Source organism: Buteo buteo, chromosome 10 (assembly GCF_964188355.1).
Source record: "Buteo buteo chromosome 10, bButBut1.hap1.1, whole genome shotgun sequence".
In the NCBI taxonomy this organism is placed as follows: Eukaryota; Metazoa; Chordata; class Aves; order Accipitriformes; family Accipitridae; genus Buteo; species Buteo buteo.
Window position 1 is genome coordinate 11,412,890 of NC_134180.1, and position 25,073 is coordinate 11,437,962.

The 25,073-nt window shown below is 37.4% G+C and overlaps 2 protein-coding genes across 6 annotated transcripts in view; both read right to left on the bottom strand.

Moving 5' to 3' along the window:
• Positions 1-25,073, bottom strand: part of RABGAP1L (RAB GTPase activating protein 1 like) — a 262,912-nt gene that overhangs the window by 147,649 nt on the left and 90,190 nt on the right. The gene's annotated exons all lie outside the window — the stretch shown is intronic.
• On the bottom strand, positions 21,660-23,128 carry GPR52 (G protein-coupled receptor 52). Its single transcript, XM_075037546.1, has one exon. It carries the CDS (start codon positions 22,798-22,800, stop codon positions 21,715-21,717), a length of 1,086 nt encoding a protein of 361 aa, XP_074893647.1. The 5' UTR covers positions 22,801-23,128; the 3' UTR covers positions 21,660-21,714.

Sequence of the window (25,073 nt, forward strand, 5' to 3'; positions counted from 1 at the left end):
AAGACTTTTTTTGCATATACTTCGGCAAAGGTTCAAAATATCCCTTACTTTAAACAGTAACCAAAGGAACACCTTTTTATAGAAAACCCACTTGCTTGCCATATGAAGGCTACTTCTTGTCCATCGAGCAGGCTCATTGAAATCTCCTCCTTTTGTCTGTGAATCCTCTATGTCAGTAATAAAAGAACTCTGACATTAGCAAATACTATCTAGATCCCATCTTATTCACATTACTAACACACATATAACATAAAGTATACAAAATTTAAGAAAAAAAACACCAGAATTTTCTGTGTAAGCAAGCCCTCATTCATACCTCTATCACACCATTCCTAGTTCAGGACAATGAACTAATTCCCACTTACTAAGCAATTAATTCAGAAGTTTCCATTCCCCATTGTTCCATGTGAAAATTACATTGCAAAACACCAATCCCATCTGAGTAACGTAAATTCACTTGAAACTGAGCCATGCCCCTTGGCAGGGCAGACAGGATGCTGAGGAGGGTGGCTGCAGGGAGAGAACAAAGTTTGGAGGTAGGCAGGGACAAGGAAGGGAGCACTGCTCTTCCCAGAGCTGTCTGGAACAGCCTGGAAATGGGTTTTCTGCCTCATTTTACCTGGCTCCGTGCGAGTAGCCCAATTCTAACTGAAGCTCTGACTCATACATCCCCTTTTATTGTCAGTATTCTCAGCGCAGTCAGATTGCGTAGTGCTCTAAATCATTGTTACTCTTTATTTTTACTTTTAGGTTTTGATTTTAACACAAAATACAATTACTTTGCTAAGAAAAAATACTGGTTTTCCATGCATCCGTCACAAAATATTTTCCTAGCTTCTTGGCATGATGGGAAATCAGAACTATAAGAAGATCCGTATATTATAAAACAAGATTGCTAGGTGTCCGGTTTCGACTGCAATAGAGTTAATTTTTTTTCTAGTAGCTGGTGTAGTGCTATGTTGTGGATTTAGGATGAGAAGAATGTTGATAACACACTGATGTTTTCGGTTGATGCTAATTAGTGTTTATACTAAGTCAAGGATTTTTCATCTTCTCATGCCCAGCCAGCAAGAAGGCTGGAGGGGCACAAGGAGTTGGGAGGGGACACAGCCAGGACAGCTGACCCAAAGTGGCCAAAGGGATATTCCATACCATGTGACGTCATGCCCAGTATATAAACTGGGGGGAGTTGGCCAGCGGGGGGATCGCTGCTCAGGAACTAACTGGGCATCAATTGGTGAGTGGTGAGCAATTGCATTGTGCATCACTTGTTTTGTGTATTTCAATCCTTTTATTATTTTCATTTTATTATTATCATTATTATTATTCTTTTCTTCCTTTCTGTCCTATTAAACTCTCTTTATCTCAAGCCATGAGTTTTACTTTTTTTTTTTTTTTTTTTTTTTTTTCAATATTCTCCCCCATCCCACTGGGTGGGGGGGAAGCAAGTGAGCAGCTGCGTGGTGCTTAGTTGCCAGCCGGGGTTAAACCATGACAGTAGGCAACTTAACGAATGTAATAAGAAAAGTTTTTAACATAAATGGGAAATATGATTAAAGTAACTATTAAGATAGATGCAACAGTCGCAACATTTAATTTAAATTGTATATGTATATATATAATGTGTTAGACACTAAAGGAATCTGTGCAGCATAAAAATTAAAATACAAACTATATTAGCATTTCACTTCTAAGAAGAAAGTGACTGACTAGAATTAAGACAAATGACTACTATTACATACCCTTTTAGCATACAGAACATTATATATTGTCACTGGATTTGGAACATTTTATGCTAAAACCTTTCTTAAAGCAGAGAGGTGTCACTTCCACTCAACTGTTGCTAAATCTCTTTGCAGTAAGTACATGCATTAAATATGACCAATGTTAACTAAAATGTTATTTTTTTTAGACAGTGGCATTCAGAAGAAGTTACTTTCTCTGATTTGCTTTTGCCTACTAGCACCTACACTGTTGAAAATTACAGAGGCAGAGAAACGTTGCTGCCTCACAGTACACTGGCAATGCAGATTGTTTATAACAAGAAATGAAGACAACAGGCATTTCAGAGTCTACTGATACTTACAGTGTAAACTGTAAACCGATTTCTGAGAAAAACTGAAGTTACTTTAAACTACTAACGTAAAGTTGTAAAATTAAGTAAAATAAATAAAAATTGATAAATTTTATTTTCCTGCGCCTCCTTAAGAAAATTAAATCTATACTAAAGGTAGATATTTCAATATGAAAACTACTCAGCATACTTCAATAAAGGAACCTCCCTTGGTTTCACCAAGCATACAGCTCCTCTTTCCCTTTGGCTTCTTAGTCATGAACTGCTACTATTCCAAGCGACACCTACTCTGCAAGCTTTTCTTTGGTTGTTTTTTTTTTGGCCAAACTAAACAATCATCTCATATATAGATGGCATCTATAGCCATCATCATCCTCATCATACCCGCTCTCCTCACAGCAGCAGCCAGCGAAGCACTGGAGCAGAGCACCCAGCACAGCTCGGCAGTCTCCATCACTTGCCATCTTTGTAAAAAGGGACAAGTGTGTGACCAGTGCGACATGGGAGATAGGATCAACCGAACGATCTCCCAGCCTCCTTCAGACCTATGGTCTATCAGGTATTTCCTCTTATAGAACAACAAAAATAGGCTTTGGCAACACGAGGAACTATCAGACTATTCAAGCTGTGCCTGTGCCTTCTCTTCTGCCTTCAGTCCCATTATGCTTTTTTAAAACTGTGAATGAAGTGAATAACATAATTTAAATTTCTGTTCTGTTTACTGTAAACCATTGCATCCAAAGTTAAGACAGTAATGTCCATAGGGCAAGAAAATCCTCACATACTGCTTCAGACAAAAGCAGTCTATTATACACTCCACTTTTAATATATTTATTATCCATTCTTCTTATTTTCTCAAGTATTATGTTGTTGAATTGGTTGAGCAGGCTTTACAAAACTTCGCCTACCTACTGCAAACATGTTCTATTTCAATAACTTTAATACCACGGACTAAACGTTAGCACTGATACCATTCATATATCATCTTGTCATTAAAAGTGTTTATGTGTATTGTTTCTGGTTTAAATCTGTTTTTAAAAGCTTCATCACCATTCTGTGACCTCTTCTTTATCTTGTCATTTCTCCAGTATTTGTTGCAACAAATGACAAAGCCTGCTTTCAGTACCCAATTACAGGAACAATGTTATCCTGTAACTGCATAAGACAGCTTTTCATTAAACTTGCCCTCACCAATACATCACTATTAGCAATGCATTAAAATGTATTTATAGCCTCGTTTCTTATGGAAATGAATCCTCCCCAACTACTCTCTGGGTTCCAGCTTTCCCTCAGTTTGTATCTCCTTTCAGTATCCACAGTGGGGACAGCAGGAAGGGATTTTCACTGACACATAATGGAAAGGCGCTTGACTCTTAATTGTTACCCACTTTATTATTTGTAGACAAAGTGTTTATGACCAGTAAGTCAGAAACAGAAAATAAATTATTTCAAAACTAGTATTTTCAATAAATTGCATTCTTCCTTGCCTCTACAAATCTATACTGCACAGCAGTGATTGCAAAGGCATTGATTTGTTTTATCTGTGAGTAACTAGCTAGTTAATTAACAAAAATCACCTTCATATTTCTTTAAGGCTAGAATGTTACATTTGGGGTTTTGTGGGTTGTTTTTATTTGGGGAGGAGGAGAAAGGGGGTCCCGAGAGCTTGAGTAGAGGAAGATTGGGAGGTTAATGTCCTTCACAAAATTTCTCATTTTAAATTTTGGCCAAAACATTCTTCTTCTTTATTATGCAGACATTTTTATTTGGTATTTAGGTAACTCCAAACAAGTTGTTCTCATATAAATTTCTTCTATGTTGCTCACTTTGACAAAAAGGATGTTATTTTCTAAGATTCTAAGATTCAAATTAGTTACTTACATAGAGAACACCTCAATTTCTTCCACAAAGAGGCCCGCAACTGCACTTGCTGCCCTGTCCAAAGATTTGTACTTTTTCTTTAGATTTGCGGTCAGCTGTGGTTTAATCATTATTAAAACAAATCCATTCTTCTCTTTCCTTGATAACATCAAGCATTTAGTTGTTCTTTTGGGGAGGGCAGGAGGGCTGAGACCTTTGCTTCTACGCCGACAGAGGACAGTAAGAGGCATGTGATAACCAACTGTAATAAGCATCATCTGCAAACCAAAGAACCTGAGGAACATCACTACAGTACTTAAACAGATATCTATTCACAGTAATAATATCTTTTCTCAGCTCCCTATTTTGAAGAATTGACTTACAGTACAAACAATAGCGCTTCAAAACAGTACATTTATTTACACTGTTAATAATTCATCCCCAACTGCATTGTCCATAAATACACTATCAGTACCATTTATCATTCATATAACTTTCCCCTAAGTAACGCTACAACAGTCCTATGAACTAGTGATTTAAGACTCCACATATGGTCACATCCACATAAGTAATAGAATTATCCTGCTATTTCATTCAGGCTTTAGAAAGCCAAATATAGCGGAGAACCGTTATTTCCTGTGCATAGGGTCTTCTGTGCTAACAACCTAGACTCCTACTAGAATTTTAATGCTCTGTCCATATAGCTTGGGTATTATTCATATCTTCTTAACCACCTAGAAATGCCATAAACATGAATAACTAACCGCACTTGGAAGCACAGGAAGTGTGGCAAGGTTGGTATTAAAAAGTTGTTAATTTTTCACTGGACAATATTTCTTACATAATGGTAACAGAATGAAACTCAGTACAGACAGTGTATACAGTTACCTCTGCAAAAGGATGCGGCATCCATCAGATTTTAGTATACTGGCTGTAATGAAAGTAATTGCTGAACGCTTTTCTGCTTTACGCAAAAATTACAGAGGCACATTCTGAAGCATGCTGACTCTCTGGGGTAGTTTTCTAAACCACTACACCACTCTTCTGATTCTTCAAATTATTTTTATGCAAACAAACTTGCCACTGATGTCACTATAAGATAAGTAAGATAAATAATTTTCTTACTGTTTTTGTTGTAAGGTATATTTGGGTTTGATCTCTAGAAAATGCAGCCTGATCAGAAGCAGAATTTTTCTTTGCACTTTAACCAGGAAGATTTCCAAACTCTGGAAACTGTCCTGCCTGGCTATCCTGAGAAATGCACTTACAGCTTTCCTGAAGAAGCCTTCACTAAGCGTTCAGTTTCAGCTCCATATGGGCTAGGAAAATAATAATATCAATTCTAGCAAAGCCCTTCTTCACCTAGTGCCCCATTAAAGGAACCACATAACTCAGACTTCACATCGAAGTTTTGAATTGTGTAACTGGTGGGGACAATTTTAAGAACTGCAGTTCTAAAACTGGATTTTCTGAAATGCATCATTCATCTCGACAAAATGACATCACTGACCTGCTAAAGACATTAGTTCATTCCTTAGACAATGGATGCTGCTAATCACTCTGGCGCAATTTTGCCTCACACCGAGAATTACCAGGGGGGCAAGCAAACAAGGTGTTCCCAAACAACTGTTTCAGCTGTTACTTTTCCAAACCTGTTTTACAGATATTAATGCTCAAATCAAGATAGCACATGCAATGAAACAGCGCCAACTTCTACAAAAAGTCTTATTTCTAATATAATTATTTTGTTACACAAACCGTGGAATTGGAAAAAACACAGTGAAGGAATGGATGTTGTCTACTCCTTGGCATCAACAAGAAGTTAAAAAAAATTCTCTACTGGATGATGGAAACACAGAAAAAAGAAACTCTGTTGGTTCCAACAGAGCAGAAATGTGATTTATTCTTACCCACCTGCTATCACCTAGCAGTATTTTAAAACAACCTCATATATATTAGATGAAGAACAGTGTAAGTCACCCATCCTATCACCCGTCCTGGACACTGGACAAAAGTGTGACTGCTGAGTTTAAGAGGGCAGCCCACTTCAAAAATAAATTTAACTGAAACGCAGCCCAGCAAGATCAAGCTCTCCAGTAAGCATGCAATGGATGCTACCCACTGTGAAAGCAATGAAAAACACAGATGAGAGGTTGGATAGTGTGTGGAAAAATGAAATCAAATGAAACAATGACTTGCTTCAATCTAAGTCTTTTACCCAGTTAAAACCTCCCTTTTGGAGTACAACTCTGCATCTTTGAAATACATTTTGATCAACAAAAACCTACTTGGTTTGCAACTGCTCTCTATTAAATATTAATTGTTCATGCCCTGAAGACTTCCAGTTCCCAATTTAAACTAAAAAAAGTAGTATAAAATGTGCTATTTGACACCAATATCATAACTCCAATACATATTCAGAAAGGTTACTTAACTTTTCTGTTCCCTTCCGATCTCAAACAAATTCTAAACAAGCACTAGATATGAAAAGCAAGGCAATAGTATCCTAACACGTATGTGTAAGATGCTTCCCTCACCAGTCAGGAGGAACCACCTAAACACATCTTTGAAAAGAATTCAAACTGTCCAGTTAGTTTCAGTCCCCTCTTAGAGCAGCTCTTCATCTTCTTTTCCAGTCATGCTGCTTTCATTCACAATGCTCTCAGTACAATGCAGAGAACTGCTGTTAGAAAAGCCTGAAAGCACTTGACTGCAACTACATGGAAAAGGCAGAATCAGAAAAAAAAGACAGACCAAATAAATGGAATTAAAAATATATAGATGAATGAAAGATAGGAGGAATGGAAACAATCCATTGTTTGATGAATCCATTAAATTTAACTGATAAAAGTATTTCCGTCAGTGGTGTAACCATCAGTTCCAGGAACACACCACAACAATCAGAAACAAAGAAGATCTAGGCTAAATATCTGTAAACCCTAACTTGGCTAAAAAAAAAAATAAATAAATCATCACGTAATATGAGTTAGAAGGAAATGATCAAATTTCAAATCTCAGACTATCTGTGGAGATTATTTACTTATTTTAGTAACAAACCCACAGCTATTGAGTTGCTTGACTGAGATTTTGGGTTGCTCAGCAATCCTGAAAAATCAGGCCAGGTCTACTTTGTAGCCTCAAATGAGTATTTAGGAAGTTAACATTACATCCCCAGGTTTCCAAGTGCCGTTCTCTCTCTTTCTGATACACCTCAAAAAAAGATCACAATATGCAAAGCTCTAAAAGCCATGAGATGTAATTTTTGCCTCAAAAAGCCATAGCTATTCTTGATTATTTATTGCCTCTCTAATAGCCATTTGAAAATGACCTTTAAATTTAAAGATCTTACCCTGTGGGTATCTACCATATAATACTGAGGTCTGGAAGATGGAGCAGATGACAAAAAACCACTGACTTGTGGCTGGGTGGGAGCCTGAGAGTTTCCATTCAGAAGGCCATGAATCCCTCTAACAATTTCTCAGAGCAGGTATGATCTTCTAAACTTAAAGAAAGATCTCAAGCAGAAATCTGAATTAGTTTTGGACACAGTGCATTAAAAACGGAGAGGAGTGAGGTTACTGATCAGCCAGGAAACGGGAACCTCAGAGAGACCAAGATAAACAAGGACAATCAAGAAGTGCAAAATTAGTTAGAACCCATCTGATTAGCTCTTGGTCATATCTTAATAACTTGGGAGGTTTTGTTTTGTTTTAAACAGTATATATTGCAGGATATAGAATAAATACCTGGTGTCAGGACTAAAATAATATTACTTGAAGTTTAGGTAATATAAAGAGAACATAAATTTAGTGACTGAAAATGCAACGGAACAGATCAAATTTGGAGGTATTTTTTTAAATAAAAAAAATAATGATGTGTAACCATGAGAAAAAGTAGCTGTTTAAAACCATTGCACAAAAAAAGGAATTGAAAAATGGTTCTCGCTTTTCTAAGTAACCTTCCACTTCGCAGGTCTAAGAAAATTACTTTTCCTAGAAAAAAAAAAAGATCAAATTTCTAGAAATCAAAACTAATAAAGGTAAGGATGGCTGTCTAAGCTTCTGCTCTTTTCTTTCACGTTCAGTCCTACTGAGAGAAATAAATTAACTAATCAGAAGTGTAAAAATCATTGCTCCAGAAGCCAGTATTTTATAACAACACAAGAAGAAACACGCTCAAAAATAAGGCATAAGGTTTCAGGCAAAACATTCTTAAGATACTTAAAACTTACACCTTTCCAAAACTTCCCACACTGACTGGAGGAAATTAATGCTTTGTAGTATCATGCACATTAAAAAATCATTATGTCATTGAATGCATCGCTGTTGATGAAAGGCTTCGTTCAGTTATGGTTTTTTTCTGTTTGCTTTAAGGTTTCTGTAACATTTACTGGATTAGTTCAAAGTCTCACCTGGAATTCATCCCAAACACCCAGATGGTATCTCTGCATGTGAGAGGGTGGGGAGGAAGGACGTCCTCCTTCAACCTCAGCTGAGGAGCAGCTCAGATTTTATATAACCCCAACAACAACCCTACTCAGAATATTTTGTTCAAACAAACAAAAAAATTGCAACAGAATTACAGTGCCTTCAGGCTAATTCTCTGATCCAGGGAGAGCATTAAGGCCTATTTACAATCACATATCATAGCACCAAAATACGTTTGGACCATAACGCATGTAGTTTCTGCCTTGCTGTTATGAAATTCAGTGTATGTGCTCAAATGCTCAAGTGTTCTCCAAGGGAATGAAACTCATAAGCATACACAGCCATGACTTCAGGCCATTAGTTTTGTGAGTTCTGGAAGAGTTTTAGATTTGAAATGTTTAAAACCAGCACTGCAGAATGTCAAGTCGAAAAGACCTCAGAATGGATTCATGCCTTTTCCTATACATGATTTCATCTCCCATAAATTATCTAACTAATAATGAAATGAGTGTGAATTGAAAGTAGCCCATTTTACAGCCTGTAACTATGTATTTGATCAAGATAAAAGCCTTTAAAAACAAGAGACCAAAATAAAAATGAAAATAATTTAAAAAAAAAAAAATCTTTTCCATCACTGTTGAAAGTAAGCTTACAATTAAGCTGGTTATCAAAACTACTAATCTATCATGGCAAGTAAATAACTTGGTCTAAATTTAATATTAGAGTTACATTTTTCTAAGTGGTAAAGCTAAAATTATTATAAATATTACAAATAGGTATTTTTATTAAAGTTCAGAGCCAAGATTTTGCTACCAATCTTCTGAACTGTTTCTAAGAGGTTGTAGTGGTTACCAAAACAGGATACAAATCCACTGGCACAAAATATTAAATTCACATTCTAAATCTAACTGTGAATTCATGGAACTCCAAGAACAATGAAATCTATATATAACACAATGTATGCTAATATTGCCCTAATTCTGAAAGAAAACAATTAATAAGAAAGCAGGTCAACTCAAACACAGCTAGAGATGCTGTAGCAAAGAACCACAAAAAACTGAAGAGACTGAACTGAGGTAAATCACTTTGTCCAGTTATAACAGCACAAAACATAACCTGAACTTGATTTATATGCATGAGATTATTTTGTCGTGGAAACTAAAGGCAACTTGAATAATAAACTGAAGTGTGACCAACAACCTTCTGTTATGCGTAAAGTTCTCACAGAATGAAAAAAGGCTTCTTGTAGAGTAGTCAAGGAGCCACGTTAAGTATCTAACAAAAGTTCTACACAACAGTAAATGGCTATATAACAATTTTTTTTTCAGATTACAGCCTCACATAAATAGAAAAATATGTTTTTCATTTAAAAAAATCCAAACAAAAACTACATGCTCCCTACAGCATCTGGGATTTCAACTCTAATTTTGAATGTTCAAATATTCCATCGGGCAAACTGGATAGTAACAGACGACAGCAACAACAACAAAAAAAGATTTAATCTTGATTCAGTCTTAATCTAGTCATGGAATATTTTAATGCCTTTTATGTTCAAATGGTCATATTTCACTTCAAGGAAAAATGGCCAATATGCTGTTCAATTAAAAAAATAAGAGCAATGCAACTGGGGGGAAGGGGAGGGCTTGACAAAGAAACCATAACAAAATTTAGCCAAATTCTTTGGATTTCAGAACAGAAGTTCTAAAATAATATCCTAGAGTTATACTTTTTAAACTGTCATGTGTTTACCACAACAATCTATATTTAAAGTTTTTTAATAATGTGAAATAATATAGCAGAATATTCTTACAACTAGCAGTTTTACCATGGAAAAATAATACCGTTTTTAAATCCTGCCTGTCAATTTGCTTACTCAGAAAATAGACTGAAAACATGAAGTGCAAGGTAGCAAACTGGAGCTAAGCATTCTCTCCCTTTCATGGTCTACGCTTTTTTAGCAGTATTTCTTAACAGAGATGAGAAATGCGATTTTTTTGAACATATGTTAACATATTGTCTTCAGTTTAGCATACAAACACAGATGCATACTTGTTTCATGTGAGGCTTCTGTCCTCATTAGTAACACTTCTGCTGCATTCCCTTTTACTGTAATGGAGATACTCATGAGTCATGTTGTGTACTTGCTGAAAAATCAGAAGTTTAGGGCTTTCTATATCATTGCTAGACTGAATATAGAAAACTGAGCCAAGCTTCCCCAAAATTCCAAGATTCCCCTGAAGTCAGTGAGAATTCTGCTTGCAGCAGGGATGAAGGATCAGTCCAAAATGTATATAATTAATAATAATAACAATCTATCTCATTTAAAAGCTGCAAAAATGTGTTTTGAGTAAAACATTGCAAAGTTTTGATCACTTCTAGACTGCAAGCATTGTTAGGAGGCATGTTAGAAATGCCTGCTAGTGCTCACACCTTCATTTTTCAGTATTTTAATTTACCAGTTACAAGAATGTTTCCAATAAAATATCAGAAAAAGTCCCAAACCCGCAGTATAAACCAAATATCCACCCGAAATTTCAAAATTTTCTGTACAAGCACATTGTTTTTCAAATAATAATTACTTTATAAGGAAGAAAAATGAAAATACCCATGGTCTTGCTGGTTTCTGCAAGTTCACTTAAATTCTACTGTAAGAAAATGAACAAGACATACTCAGTCGTGAAAATAATTTAAACACTGACAACCAAAACTACAATTTTGCCTGATATTTTCCCATCTTTTCCACATTTGGAATCCATGAACAACAGGAAGAGGACTCAAGCTAGCCTGAAGATGCAGTAGTGCATGGAACTGCAACACAGGAAAACATATTTGAGCATGGAGAATCCACCTCATGATTTAGCCACTTAAACACAAGGCACAAGCAACTGGCAAAGAAAGGAGCAGAATGCATCTTAAAAATCACATTTTATTCACAGAACATAACTATTGATACTGGTTTTAAAAGAAAATGATAAAATGTTTTTGGGGTAAAAATTGCAAAATGAAAGGAGTAGAACAGCTTTCCTCTGTAAAAAAAAAACTGATGAGAATATATAGTTTTGGAGATACACTGACAAGCAGAGCAAACTACACGCTGTTTCCGACTCTATAAATATAGCAGCCCCAGTTATATGGAGATCTAGTTTGAATTCTGGTTTTACTTCTCAATGGATAACACATTATTTCAGAAAATAGGTAACATGCTGCTGATTAAGAGTGGACCAACATGGACATACACGATCCTCATCATCGCTCATTAAGATACGTGCCTTGTTCACTGTGGGACTTTGTTGTTTGCTTCACTGTTAACTTTGGTGGTTGCAGAAATACTTGACAAAATACCAGTTAGTTGCAGGGATCTGCTAACTATATGTCATCAGCCACAATAGGCTGTCAGTGAAATTTTCTCAAGGATTTAGTCCCTCCTTGAATACAATATTGTAGTCTCTGCACTGTTAGTGACCTCTGTATCTTTTATCCTATCGGTATGATACCACAACCTTTCTAATGGCATGATGAAGTAGAGGACTTGTTGGACCTCTGCTGAACCAGCTGCAGCTAGGGAGAGTTACCTGACTTAGCCATGTGTAGTGTAGGCATCCCTACTTTTGCAGCATCACTTTTTATTTTAAAAAATCATGGAATTTAGATAGGGTTAAGAAGCCATTTTTGCTGTGGACTGCCCATAATAATAGCTTGGCTTTTAACTACTACAATTATTGAAAAAAAAAGTTAAAGTTTATCCCCCTAATACTTGATATCAGAACTAGCAATATAGTCCCCTTCATAACTGCTTTGTTGGTGCTCTTCCAGAACGTATTTTGCTTCAGCAGCGAGAAAAGATAGGGACAGTTGATCATACTGACACTTCTACTCTCAGAGCCACCTTACACACACAGGCAAAGATGCACAGCCACATATGTTCATTTTTCACTCACAATTTTATTCAGAAAAAAACAGCTGAAGTAAATTGTGCATTCTTTTCCTGACAGACTAAATATGAAATATCCAGAGTTAGTATATGAGAAGTAATAAAGATGTAACAACACAACAGAGCAGGAAGGCATGAGCAGATACTTTAGGTCGGCCCTTAGTTCCTCTAGCATCAATACTGTCTGCAACAGCAACTAGTAACAGATGCCTAAGGACAAGTATAAGAACAGGACAAACATACTGTGACAATTCCCCCATCATAGTCTCCCAGCCTCTGGTAATCTGCAGCATATGGGCTCCCAAGCCAGAAGCATGATGACAGCATTTAATATACTATTCCTCTTTGAATTTCTCTGAATTTTTAACCCATGTCAGCTTATGACATCCAGAGTGTCTTTTGTCAACGTATTCCACAATTCACTACATACTGCTACCTTGATTTTAATTCTTTTACACTGGAAGAGAAACAATTATTAATTATATCCAGTTCTCCCCCATGACATTCACAACCTTTCAGACCCCTCATATTCCCCTGCACTTCAATCCTTTCTTTTCTAGGTTGGAAAACCCTAGACACTTTAATTCTCCCTTAGAGAAGAGCAGTTCCTTTGTCATTCCTCAGAACTCCTTCCAGCTGTGCTACCATGGACCAGTTACACTCAGTATTCAAGGTCCAGACACACTATGGTGATGGTAGTAATGCTTTCTAATAGTTTTCTTTATTACTTATAGAATTACTAATATCTCAATACTTTTGGTAAGCCATGGCTCATTAAACTACCATTTCCATAAGGCGATATATAGTAACCCCAAATCCTGTTCCTGACAGGAAATGGATACAATTCATTTCATTATTGTATGAAAACTAAGGGCTGCTTTACTTCAGAATCAATATTTATATTTCTCTCTTGAATTTCATCTGCAACTTGAAATCCAAATATTTCCCAAAATAAATTATCAACAGGTATTCCTCACCTACATTACATTTCAAATCTCTTTTTACCAATGTAAAAAATTGTCTTCCTATAAATTTATTTTTAAATACAATCAATACCACTATTACAAGAGCACTTTGCTATGATTTTTATTTTTAAAATACAGGCATTACTAATGCAGTGAAATTCATAAAGTAAGATGATCATCGAATCACAATTGTATCAACGACCAACCATCACAGACATACCTTTCCCCCAAAAAGCTTCTCAAGCCAGGATAAAGCAGAAGAAGGGAGCTGCAAATGCACAGGGATAACAGGGACAAAACTTCCAGCTGCACTTAAGCAATAACCCTCATATACTGCCATCAGAATCAAAGGAAATAAAATAGAGACATAAAGTGTCTCCACAAATCCCATCCAGAATACTGATTCATTTCCAAAACAGAATTTCTTTAGTTAGCAATATTTACAAATAAAATCAGTGGCAAATAATGTTTCAGCCCTACAGAAGAGGTTGGAGAACTTGTCATCTGTTGACAAGGCTTGTTGCCAAGACACCTGAAATCCAGTAAACAAGGTACAGCAACAGCTTCTTTTAGCTACAGTGAAATGCAGCCTAAATAGATTTAAGACTAGACATAGTTCTCTTCAAGGACATGATCTTTCTAATATTCTCACAAAGGTTTCTACATGAGTCAAGTGAAGAACACATCTATATAACAGCAAAATTGAATTTAAAAATCAAATTTCAAATCGTACTTTAAAAAACCCAAAAGCCAGAGATCAAGTAAAGCATAGCCAGCAAAGGAAAACAATTAATTGGTTGCAAGTTCCCAAGATAAGACATCACAGAAAATATAGTCTCCAAAAGTCCCAAGTTGAAAAATAAAAAAATCTTTAAAATACTTTAATTATGATAGCATATAGTTACGCTTATATTTATTAGATTTTTTTGCTTTTCTATATGTCATCTTCATAAGCCGACATGAGATACTGCCTGGACAATATTAAGTAGCCAATATTACAGAGAGAGTAGTTTGGGATAAAGGTGTTTCATTTACAGCCTGTGTCTGCTGTTTTGGCTTCAGTAATTTTCGTACACACTTAGCACTTACCCAACTGTAGCCACAAAGTGGTCCCCAAAGCCCTTGAAATGAAGAAAAAGCTGCCACTGAAACCTTGCCATTATATGACTGTTTACAGCCCTTACATACGTATAGTTGCATTAAAACTCACTATAAAAATTGTAGTGTCCAAAATCTACCTGATTATAATAAAATTCTCTTATGAAGATCCTGTTTACCTATTGAGGGCATAGATGAAAAATAGACTAATCTGTTCTTGACCTAATAACAATTCATTACTCATAGCATACAGATCTCTCTTTTTTAATTACTATAATTTTTCTTATCATTAAAAACCCTAATAAACAAAGACTTGCAAAAACCTTGCTGAGGCAGTTTAAGGCGTTATTGCCTTCAGCTGTCTATGCCACCCCTTCTGTGGAGGACTAACTCGGTGTAGTAAAACCATAAGCAGAGGACACACACACACTTCAGCCACGCCAGCGTTCTCTGCGTGCTAAGCTGTCAGACTGACCTAAAGCGACCAAGGAAAGAGGAGAGGAGACGAGGCAAGGCGCAGGCATGTTTCATTCTGCTGCCAGAACGGTAACAATTCAAATCACTACGGGTTTAGTCAGTGAACATGACTCAGGTTTAAATGGCATGTTGTACTGAGAGAGACCTACATGGATCTCAGCAAGAAACAGGGGGGTATACACATTCCAAAGTGACACAAGTGTTTTGTATTTGACAATCCTCATTTAAGCACAGACGTGAACACAGAGAGAAACATAGTGACATAGCGGTAAACTACCAAAATAAGTAAATAAAGGTCACTTGATCTCAGTGACCACAACCTCACCTGGGCTCGTTAGATGCAGTAATTTCATGAAACAGATGAGAGGAGCAGTTCATCTGAGGAACGGTCAGCTCTTCTGCCTCAATACACAGTTCCTATATTTGTTTCCCCACCATAAAACAGCTAATGAGAATCTGTATGCTATAGTCACTTAATAAACACCAAAAACCTGTGGGTTCAGCAAGTGTCTTTCCTAGGTCAGAACAAATTTGCCTATTAGGGAAAATATCATTTGTCTGTTTACAATTCTAAATTTAGATGTCACACAAGAAGAATTTGTAAGTATTACATGCACAAGCATAAATAACATTGGAGAGATCATACAAGGACTAGAAACCCTCATCTGGCACAGGTATTTGAAGACTTTCCTGCCTAAAGTGTATTAAATTCAAAGTAGTACCTGTCCCACAAGTAACTTACTTTGTTCTCTCCTGGGGACATTCTGTTATACTTTCCCAAACCACTACCCTATTCTTCATTTAAATATCCCATAAAATGGACTTCTTCCATGATGAAAAGAATTTGTGCTTATTCAAATAACTTATAGAAGAAGGGGAAAAAAGACAACAAGCATTATCCATTTCATTTAAAGAAAATGAAGAAACAAAAAGCAATGCTGTCAAGATGCAGAAATGCCCTCGTGTGATTAATGCTGACATCTCTGAGCTTCCCCTTCTTAAAACCTTTGTGTTTTGCCACTTTTTCTAATACTGCCGGTTGTAAAATTTAGATTGCAAGCTTTGAGGCAGGGATGAACAGCACATACGAGAAGTGAAACTCTTTTCCCTGATACAGCACTTAGAAAAGTATCACCCAAACCACCTTTTCTTTGTTCAGACCAAGTCACACACTGATTAAAACGAAAAGCCTTCAGCATTGCTGTCGCATTCTTCTCAAGAGAGTTAAGTTTGGCAGCAGTCGGCATAAGACTGTGATAAAATCCCAAACATGTCCAGGCATTTTTACTGCCTGAAATTGCTTTTCCTAGCCTTCTGTCAGTGCAGCTGAAAGCACTAAGGTTTCTTTATATTCATCCTATCTTTCACAGTATTTGGACAAAGGAAAAGTCCACAGAAATTACGGATGTAAAGTGAGGGGGTTTTAGTATTTTCTGGAGGCTGTGCTGGGGCACAGAGCCATTAACAGCTTCTTCTCCATTCACATACTGTTCCTTTAGCACTTAAAGCCCACGGAGCTCAGAGGATTTTTCCTATTATCCAACTGAGAAAGGAGTAATTTCATTTAAGAACAACTGGAAAAACATGTGAGTAGGAAGCTACTCTTAAATATCCTTCTAAATTGCTTTCATCCCACTAATCTACAATAATGGCATAGACTTTTGTTAACAATTTTGTTAACAATTAAAAATGCTTAATTACTGCAAAGATCCATGTATAAATTCAGTGCATAATTTAAAAAAAAAATGAAACATGTCTATGTTAAATAGGGGAGAAAAATAATCAGGTTTTACTTGAACTTTGTATTTGGTTTAGCAAAAATCACGTAATCTTAGGAAAATACTATCTTTAAGCAATGTTCCAGGCAATGCTGCAAATGACAGGAAGACACTACCTCAGTGATGCTTCCATTTCTGGAAAGGCCTAAAAATTAGTCAGCAATCAGTTAACAAAGTAATGTTTGGTTTTGCCATTCACACGACATACATAAAATATTTTAATCAAAAAACCCAAACAAAATAAATCTAATTCAGTTCTTTAGTAGAATGACGCACCACTCCAGACATAAAACAGCCTAAAGAGAGACAGAGGTAACACGGGGCGGCGATGAAGTCAAAGGCTTTAACTTCCCCTTTCAGTGACAGGGACAATAAAACTGTAAGATCTGCAAATTAGCTGATCCAGGAGGATGGCTGGGGAGGCCACTGCCACCTTCATTGACATTCTGCCCCCACAGCAATGTTGGCCTCCTGAACCTCTGGCACTGCTCCTCAGCAAAGCCAGCTCCAGAACCATCATGTTGCTAGGCACGCTGCAACTGAGTTTTGCGATCTGCTAAAGGGATATTCCCATCACAAGCAGCGGCTTGGATTGAGAGATGCAGATCCTCAGCGTTCAAACACCAACATTAAAAAAAAAAATTAAAAATCAATATATTTATTCGTTTGGCTACAACTGTAATATGGAAAGATTAAAAATAGTTTCAAGTTGAGAATCAACTGTGAGATAGTATTAAATCTGATGCATTTCCCATCAACTCAATATCCTGTTGCAACAACTATCTTTCATTTATAGTTAATTTTTTCATATGCAAGATGAAATAGCTAACGAAATAACTAATCGTTACATTGATTTACTTTTCTCTATGGCCAATTTTTAATATTGACTGGTAAGTTATTTTACCCCCAAAAGGACATTTTATTAGTTTTGCTGAGTGTGAAAACTAAGTGTGCTTATGGATATTCAGTTGTCAAACACCAGTGAATTAAAAATAATTGTAAAAAACAATATAAATGATTTTTTTAAAAGGTCTTCATAAACTATATCTATGAAATGTGGCTCAATAAAGCAAAACACTCCCAACTTTTCAGTAGAGGAAGCGCAAAGATTCTGCACAAAAATAAACCTAGCATGATACCTCATGCTTTCCCAAGTACAATTACAAAATGGATTCTTAAGCAGAAACACGGGGAAAAAAATCTTACTCTAAGACAATAAGTAAACTTTTAAAAGACAGCATTGTGCTTTTCATTACTACAGTTTTCTTTCCCCTTAAAGAATAGTATTTTAAGGAGAAATTCACTTAGCCATTTCAAGAAAATAAGGAAGCACATAGAATTTGGTGAAGAAAAGATTACTTTTCTAGTAGCGCTTTTGCTGCCATTACACAATTTTTTTGACTCTTCCAAAAATGGTAAGGCAATCGACCTCAACATAGTCTGTTACACTACAAGCGTAAGTATTCAGGCAGGACAAATGTAACAGCACAACATAATCTACCTGCACAAAGGAGCTTTATATATCTCTATTTGTTTTGCTTACCTATTAGACATTTCTCTTCACTTTAACCTTTTTATTTAATATTTTACATATGTTTTCTTCTTATGGCTACTACCCCTTTTTTTTTTTTTCCTAAAGGAACCTAAAGTTTTAGTGACTCCCTCAATGTATCTGTATATGGACAGACTTTATTATTACCTGTATTATCAACAATGATTTTTTCTTGTTGATTTCTTCAGTTAGTATCTGATCACCTATTTACTAGGTATTTCATAAATCATTAAGATCTTTAGGCACATGAAAATGGGATATGTACTCCAGATACCAGCTTTAAAAGTCTCATTCTTTGATCAGATTTTCATACAAGAACATGAAACTATATAATGACAGAATGAAAATCAAAGGTGACAGACTGGGCGACTGGAATTTCTATTGGACTTTTTTAATCCATTAAAACATCCAACCTTATAATTTTGGAAGAGAATTTAGCACCAGCTGGAATCCTCAGACAGCATTAGTAAAACAATAACAAACCTCCCTCAAATAAAATTTTAAATCATGAGTTTCGAAAACACTTTAAAAAAAATGAAACACACTTACTAAATTTAAGAACTCATGTGACTGACCACCAGGTCAAATCTTGTCATCATGGAAACAGCAAGAAGCGCAGCATTTAACTCTGCTGAGGATGCTTGATTTGATAGATTCCAGGAGACTAGGAGACTCGGATTTACAGGGAACAGGCTGAAGTGTGACTTTACAGCAACTGAAATTTGGGGTCCAGATAAGCACCAACAACATTAAGCCTGTGTTTAAGAAACAAACCAAAAAAAGGGGGTGGGGTAGGCAAAGAACCTAGGAATCTATGATTGGTTTGCAGGGTATTGGATTTCTACTGTATTCTCTCCCTCCAACGACAGCCTGAGGAAAAAGCAAATCTTCAGTTCCGCCTGACAACTCCACAAGCTCAACACGATGGTAGAGAGAGAAGTATTGCTAACTCTGCCCTTTAGGGCAAGAAGCTGGTGGGCTGGTGAGTAAACCTCGTGCTGCAGCCTCTGAAGTGAAGCTCTCTTTCTGACCTACCATTTGCAGGCAATAAAGCTTCAAGTTGCTGTACATAACTCCATTTGCTGAGGTTATACAAGCAGGGTTAAACTAAGGCACTACCGATACAAATGAGTTAGCTTGTGTATTTCTACCTATTTGTAGTTACAGTACCATGCTAACAATGCATGTACTGGCTCCAGGCTGTGTTTAATAAAAGGTTAGTTCAACTTCAAGCATTTTCTAGAACTTTTCTTGAATTTCAGGAGGTCCTATAGAAACTTGTTACCAGGAATGCCAACAAAGCCCAGAAGTGGTAACCTGCCAGGTCTGGAGCACAGGTATAAAACTACTTTATTGGTATGAAACCAGCCCTATGAGTTGTGAGAAATTAGATACTTCATTGTTCCTTGTCTAAGTCTTGCATGCTGAGGACCTACTAAGCAGGAAATAATGACAAAATAATGACAAAATAACATTAATCCAAGTTGTGTTTGTAAGAAGACACAGGGTTACACAACCTTATAGAGCAGCAGTCAGCCAAAAAGAGCCTTCTGAAATAAACAGCAACTTTTCAAAAGAAGGCAGCAAACACATTCCTGTAGGCATGGAGCATTATGAGATACGTGCAAAGAATACAGTCCATTTTTCCGTAATATCTATCGGGGCTAATTGTCAGCAACAGCTCAGCTTAGCTAGAGGAATGTTTCAAGTCGTATTTCAATCTGCTTTAAAGATTGTGCAATGGTAGAAACTCGTATATAAACGTTTAAGACAGCAAGTAAGCAGCTTTGGGATTTGGATTTTAAATTGTTCACTCTTGAGTTCTAACCCAAAAGAACTTTCACAGAGAACAGAGCGTAACATCAGGGAACTAACGCCAAGGCTGGTTTTGATATACATAATACTACTTTATTCCATTGTTTCAACTTTCTTACAGGTTTAAAAAACGTACAGGGGTTCAGAACCACCTCAACAGAACAAAGAATACATAATTAAGGGAGATCTAGAGTCAAACCACAAGTGTGCAAGCGTGGTTAGTTTCCATTACAAAAAGTAATAGGCACAATCTTTACATATGCATTTTGGTGAAAGAAGGAATAATAGTGCAGTGTTAAAAGGCACCAACAATCAATAATTGGGCCTTTTTTAAAAGCCAATAACCATCTAAGAAAATTACATTTGGTTCAAAATAATAATTTGAATATTTTATTGACTGGCATGCATCTGAACCCCTGGCAATTTATTACACAAACCTAATGTGCGCCCTTGCAAAATAAAAAAGATTTCATCAGTGGACCTGAAAATCAATTCAGTACAAAAGGAAATACTGAAGCTCTTTGCCTGTATTTAATACTAAGCTGTCTTGTTCACCTCATCCGAGAACACTTGTCTAACAAACAGCTATTCAACAACCGCACAGAAGTATTTCTCTTAAAGCAAGTGTAATTTTTTAATCCTGTAGCACTGACCTATTCCGTGTGCTATGAAAACATTAGGCACAGACCACAATTTACGTTTTCTCTAAAAAAAATACAGTATGTGCAAGCTAGGTTCACACAACGGATTGACAGCTACAACAGTAAGCTATTTAGACTTCCCAAAGAAAAGGGTTAGTTAGTTTTAATTTTCTAAGCAGTGATGCACACTACAGTGTGCGATTATCATATTTGCGTTAGGATTATCTGTGTAGCCAATAAAGGAAAAGCTTTAGTACACCCTAAAGGACACTACATTGATACTGTGTGCTAATTTAACAGGATCAAGAGAATGAAAGATTGAAGAAGTCATTGTACATGGGCAGCTGCAGTTACCCAGCCAGCCAGGAAGGGCTATTGCTTTCTGCAGGAAGAATGGTTTGAAACTCAGTTTACCTCATAGGTGCCCTCCAACTAAACCACTTGGATGCAATGGAATCTAGGGATGCACAGAATGGAAAAAAAGGGGAAATGAGAGGGAAAGCTTCTGTGAAAGTTGTACCAAAATGTGCCATTTTATCCAAAAGCATGCCTGGTGCAGGTTTTACGCATTGCGGATTGTTTGTACAACTGAAAATTGTACAAGATGTGAGCAGAGATAGAGCTGATTATTAATCTGCAATATCTACTACAGTCCTCAGGTATATAATTTACGGATAGCCGCTTACTGTGTTGTTGTTTCCTCTTAAATATATTTAAATTCAGAAGGCTACAGTATATTCTGACACAAAGATAGTAAGACAACTTTTCTACAAGGGGGAAAATATAAGGTAGTAACTAACTAATTTATTTTATGAGGAACCTCCTCTGATGTGGTAGTTATTTCATGCCCTTTAGAAGATTTTTAGTTCTGACTTTCTTCATCGTCTCTGTCGAATTGCTCTCCTCACAATTTCACAAGAGCTATATTCAAGTTCAGTGACCCCTCTTAGAGCAGCCTTTTCCTTTTCCGCAATCACTTTTAAACTCACTCTAACATCATAGCAAGCTATTCAAGTAAACATTTCTCTTCTGGCAAGTTTCCAGGTACAGCAAATACTATCAAAACTCCGCGTATGATTACATGCGCTAGTTTTCTTTAAATGGAGCAGGAATTAGCCCGTTTTCGTGGTTTAGGGTCCCGTACATCCCTGTCTTTTAAACACATACAAGATGAACATATTGTCTCTGACAGTCTCCGCAGTCCCAGCCTGAAAACGCTGTTGGAGAGGCTATAAATCACACAGTTGCAGAAACTATTGCTTATAGCAAGCCACGTTGTTAAGAAGGAAAGTGCTGGGTTTTCCAACACCCTAGAGCTCTCCAGCAGAAAGTATATGATATACGGGAGCCACAGCATGTAGAACACACTAGTTATCCGAAACAAAACCATGGCATAGCGGCGATCAGGGCTGTGCCCAGTCTCCCCAGCAGCATCCACTTCGTGGCTAGGAAATCGAGCTCTCCGATCATTTATCTCTTTGGTGTGCTGCCGGCAAATTTTAAAGATGTGGAAATACGTGAAACATATGACAAAGGCAGCAGGAGCGTATAGTAAGCACACGATAAAGCCAGTAAAATAGGCATTAGTTAGCCAGGAGGTAGCACACCATTCAAAAATATCTCCATGGTAACCAGGTTTTCCCCAACCAAAAAAGGAAGGCAAGAAGATCAGACAAGAGTATATCCAGATCAAAATGATGCAGATTCTCAAGCGACAAGGTGTGACCAGTTGATTATAGGAGAGAGGCTTTGTTATAGCGAGATAGCGATCCACACTGATGCAAGCAAGACATGCCATAGATACGCTTTTTAGCACAGAGATGATATATCCAAAAACTTGACAAGTCAAGGACTCGTGGACACCTGTCGAGTAGTGGAGCAGTGACAAAGTAGGAACCAAGCAGCTAACTCCAACAAAAAGATCAGCATAGGCCATGGTCTGAATAAAATAGCTGGTGGTATAATGATGCAGAAGTGGAGCACAGTGAAAAACAAATATCACAGTTAAGTTACCCGCAATAATTAAAAATGTTAGCAAGACAATAACAACTGTCTCAAGGATACAGATGTCAACTGCATTGTAGTGACCAAATCCAAGAGGGCAGGAGAGATGCTCAGATATGTTCATAACACTACTGCTCATATTCAGAGTCCTCCATTCAATCCATCGGGACTGGTTCATGTTTTGTGATTAGGGAACACTGCAATCTGAGCCTTAGTGAGCAGATGACCTGCTTAACAGCAGCTAAACTCTGCTTCAGCGTCTCACGATCTCTCTTTGTAGACACTGCCAGTGCTTACATTTGAGAGGATTACAGTCCCATAGCTGTTGATGCCTCCTCAGCATCAGTGCATCACCTCTGGCACACCTTAGCTTTAAGGAAAGAAAGAAAAGAAAAGAAAAGAAAACAAAACAAAACAAAACAAAAAAGCCAGAAAGAGAAAGGCCACTGATCAGCTCCTCCAGTGCTCTTGACCAATCTTTAGCAAACACAAGGCACTTCTAAAACAAACAGGTACTGTGAAATATGGAAATAAAAACTGACAAAAGAGAGACATTCATTTCCCAGGGAAGGAGGGGGGGAAATCTCTGACCGCTTATTTTCCTGAGGAAGTAATTTACTTTGGAATATAATAGGGTGAGGGGGAGGAAGGGAAGGAGGAACTCAGTACAGCTTAGGTTTCCTAGACCAACAGTTACTGGAGATAATCTTTTTAATGTCTCAATTTAAATCACAGACTGACTGGAGAGTAAAGGAAAGAGTTCATCATCTAATGCTGTCTTTTCTGGCTCCATTCAGGAGATGGTACTCCATCTTATCCATGCTATTCATTGGTAAGGTAAGGAAAACATTTTTGTCAAGGTTAATTCCAATAGACTCACCACTGTTTGGGTATGAATAATGAATTTTATTTGGAGGGAGATGGGTGGGGGACAAGGCAGATTTGTCCTCTGACTCCCAAGAAAGAAAACATACATCTCAGATACAATGAGGAAGATCGTGTCTGTTCATTTAAAAATGAAGATAATTTAAGAATAGAATTTGGAGACTTACGTCAATATTCACAATTCCTTCAAACAGTTATAGTCCATTACAATTACTAATGCCAGAAGCACAATTCAAGGTCCCCACAGACAAAATAAATCCTCTTGAATTTAATTTCATCAATGGTAATTTAAAATCATCATCTTTGGAAACTGCCATAACTGCTACAGTGGATCAGTACCCAGGAGTTCATAGGTATATCCATGATATTGCTCACCTCTGTAGCAACACCTGAATCATTTCACAAACCCCCATACAACGAGAACAGAAACTTCCATCTGCATTCTGCTGTGAAGCTAATGAAATGCTGATTTGACTAGAAAAGCTGCCATTGTTTACTAGTCCGTTATTCTGTTATTCAGCTTCATCTTCTATGTAGTTTTAGGGCTTCTGTATTTATTAGACAATCAGCATCATAAATAGTTGCTTTAAAAAAATGTTCTTCTAATTGCAGGACATTACCTTGTTCATTTTATTTGCAGTTACGGAGAAAGCAAACGTTAAAAGAAAGCATCTTCTGTGTTCAGTTTTACGTAAATGCTTGATCAGTTCAGGAATCATTAGGCAGGTAATTAATTGTACGCAATCTTGCTTTTTGAAAGGCCCCTAAAATGTTAAAACCATCTTTAATCCTAGAGTTCCTGAAACTAGAAGACTGGCAGTGGGAATTAATGAATCCACATAAAATGATCTCCAAGGTCATTCAGCTATTACGCTGGCATTTGCTTTAAGTCTCTTTAAAAGTACCAGAATCTCTCTGATGTTTTTGATAGTCCTTGCTGCATCTTCAGGAAGAATTTCAGATACTAGAAGAGAATTTTCAATGCTGCTGCCGCAGTTTGAGGGAAAGCGTTCTTTTTGGAGTTAATTTCCTGTCGTGCCATCACCACGCTGTACAGAAAGTCCTTCTGGATTTTATAACATCCCAGAATATTTCCGGCTATTCGTTCCCTTCGTCTATGAGCAGCAGAGCACGTATAAAATCACTACTTTCTCCAATTCTTTGTTAAAGCAATAGAGCGATCTGTCTCACCTACAGGCATCCTTACCAGCCGCTATGATGAAGTGCTTGACAGGGGAGTCCTAGTTACTGTGGTGCGGCTAGAGCTTCTGTCGCTATTTCTCTCCTTCCCCCGTGAAATGACTGCTTGCACCTGAGTCCGCTCCTCCTCCTCCTCCTCCTCCTCCTCCTCTCCCCCCCGCCCCGCCGATGCAGACGAGCCGGGCGCTGGAAAGGTGACTGCCCCCCCCGGCCCCCAGCCAATGGCCGCGCCGCGCCGCTGTCACTAGGTAACGGCTGCCGGGCCGGGCCGGCGGCGCCCCCCGCAGCGCGGCGGGGGAACGGAACGGAGCGGCAGGGCAGGGAAGGGAAGGGAAGGAAGGGAGCGGAGCGGAGCGGAGCGGCGGG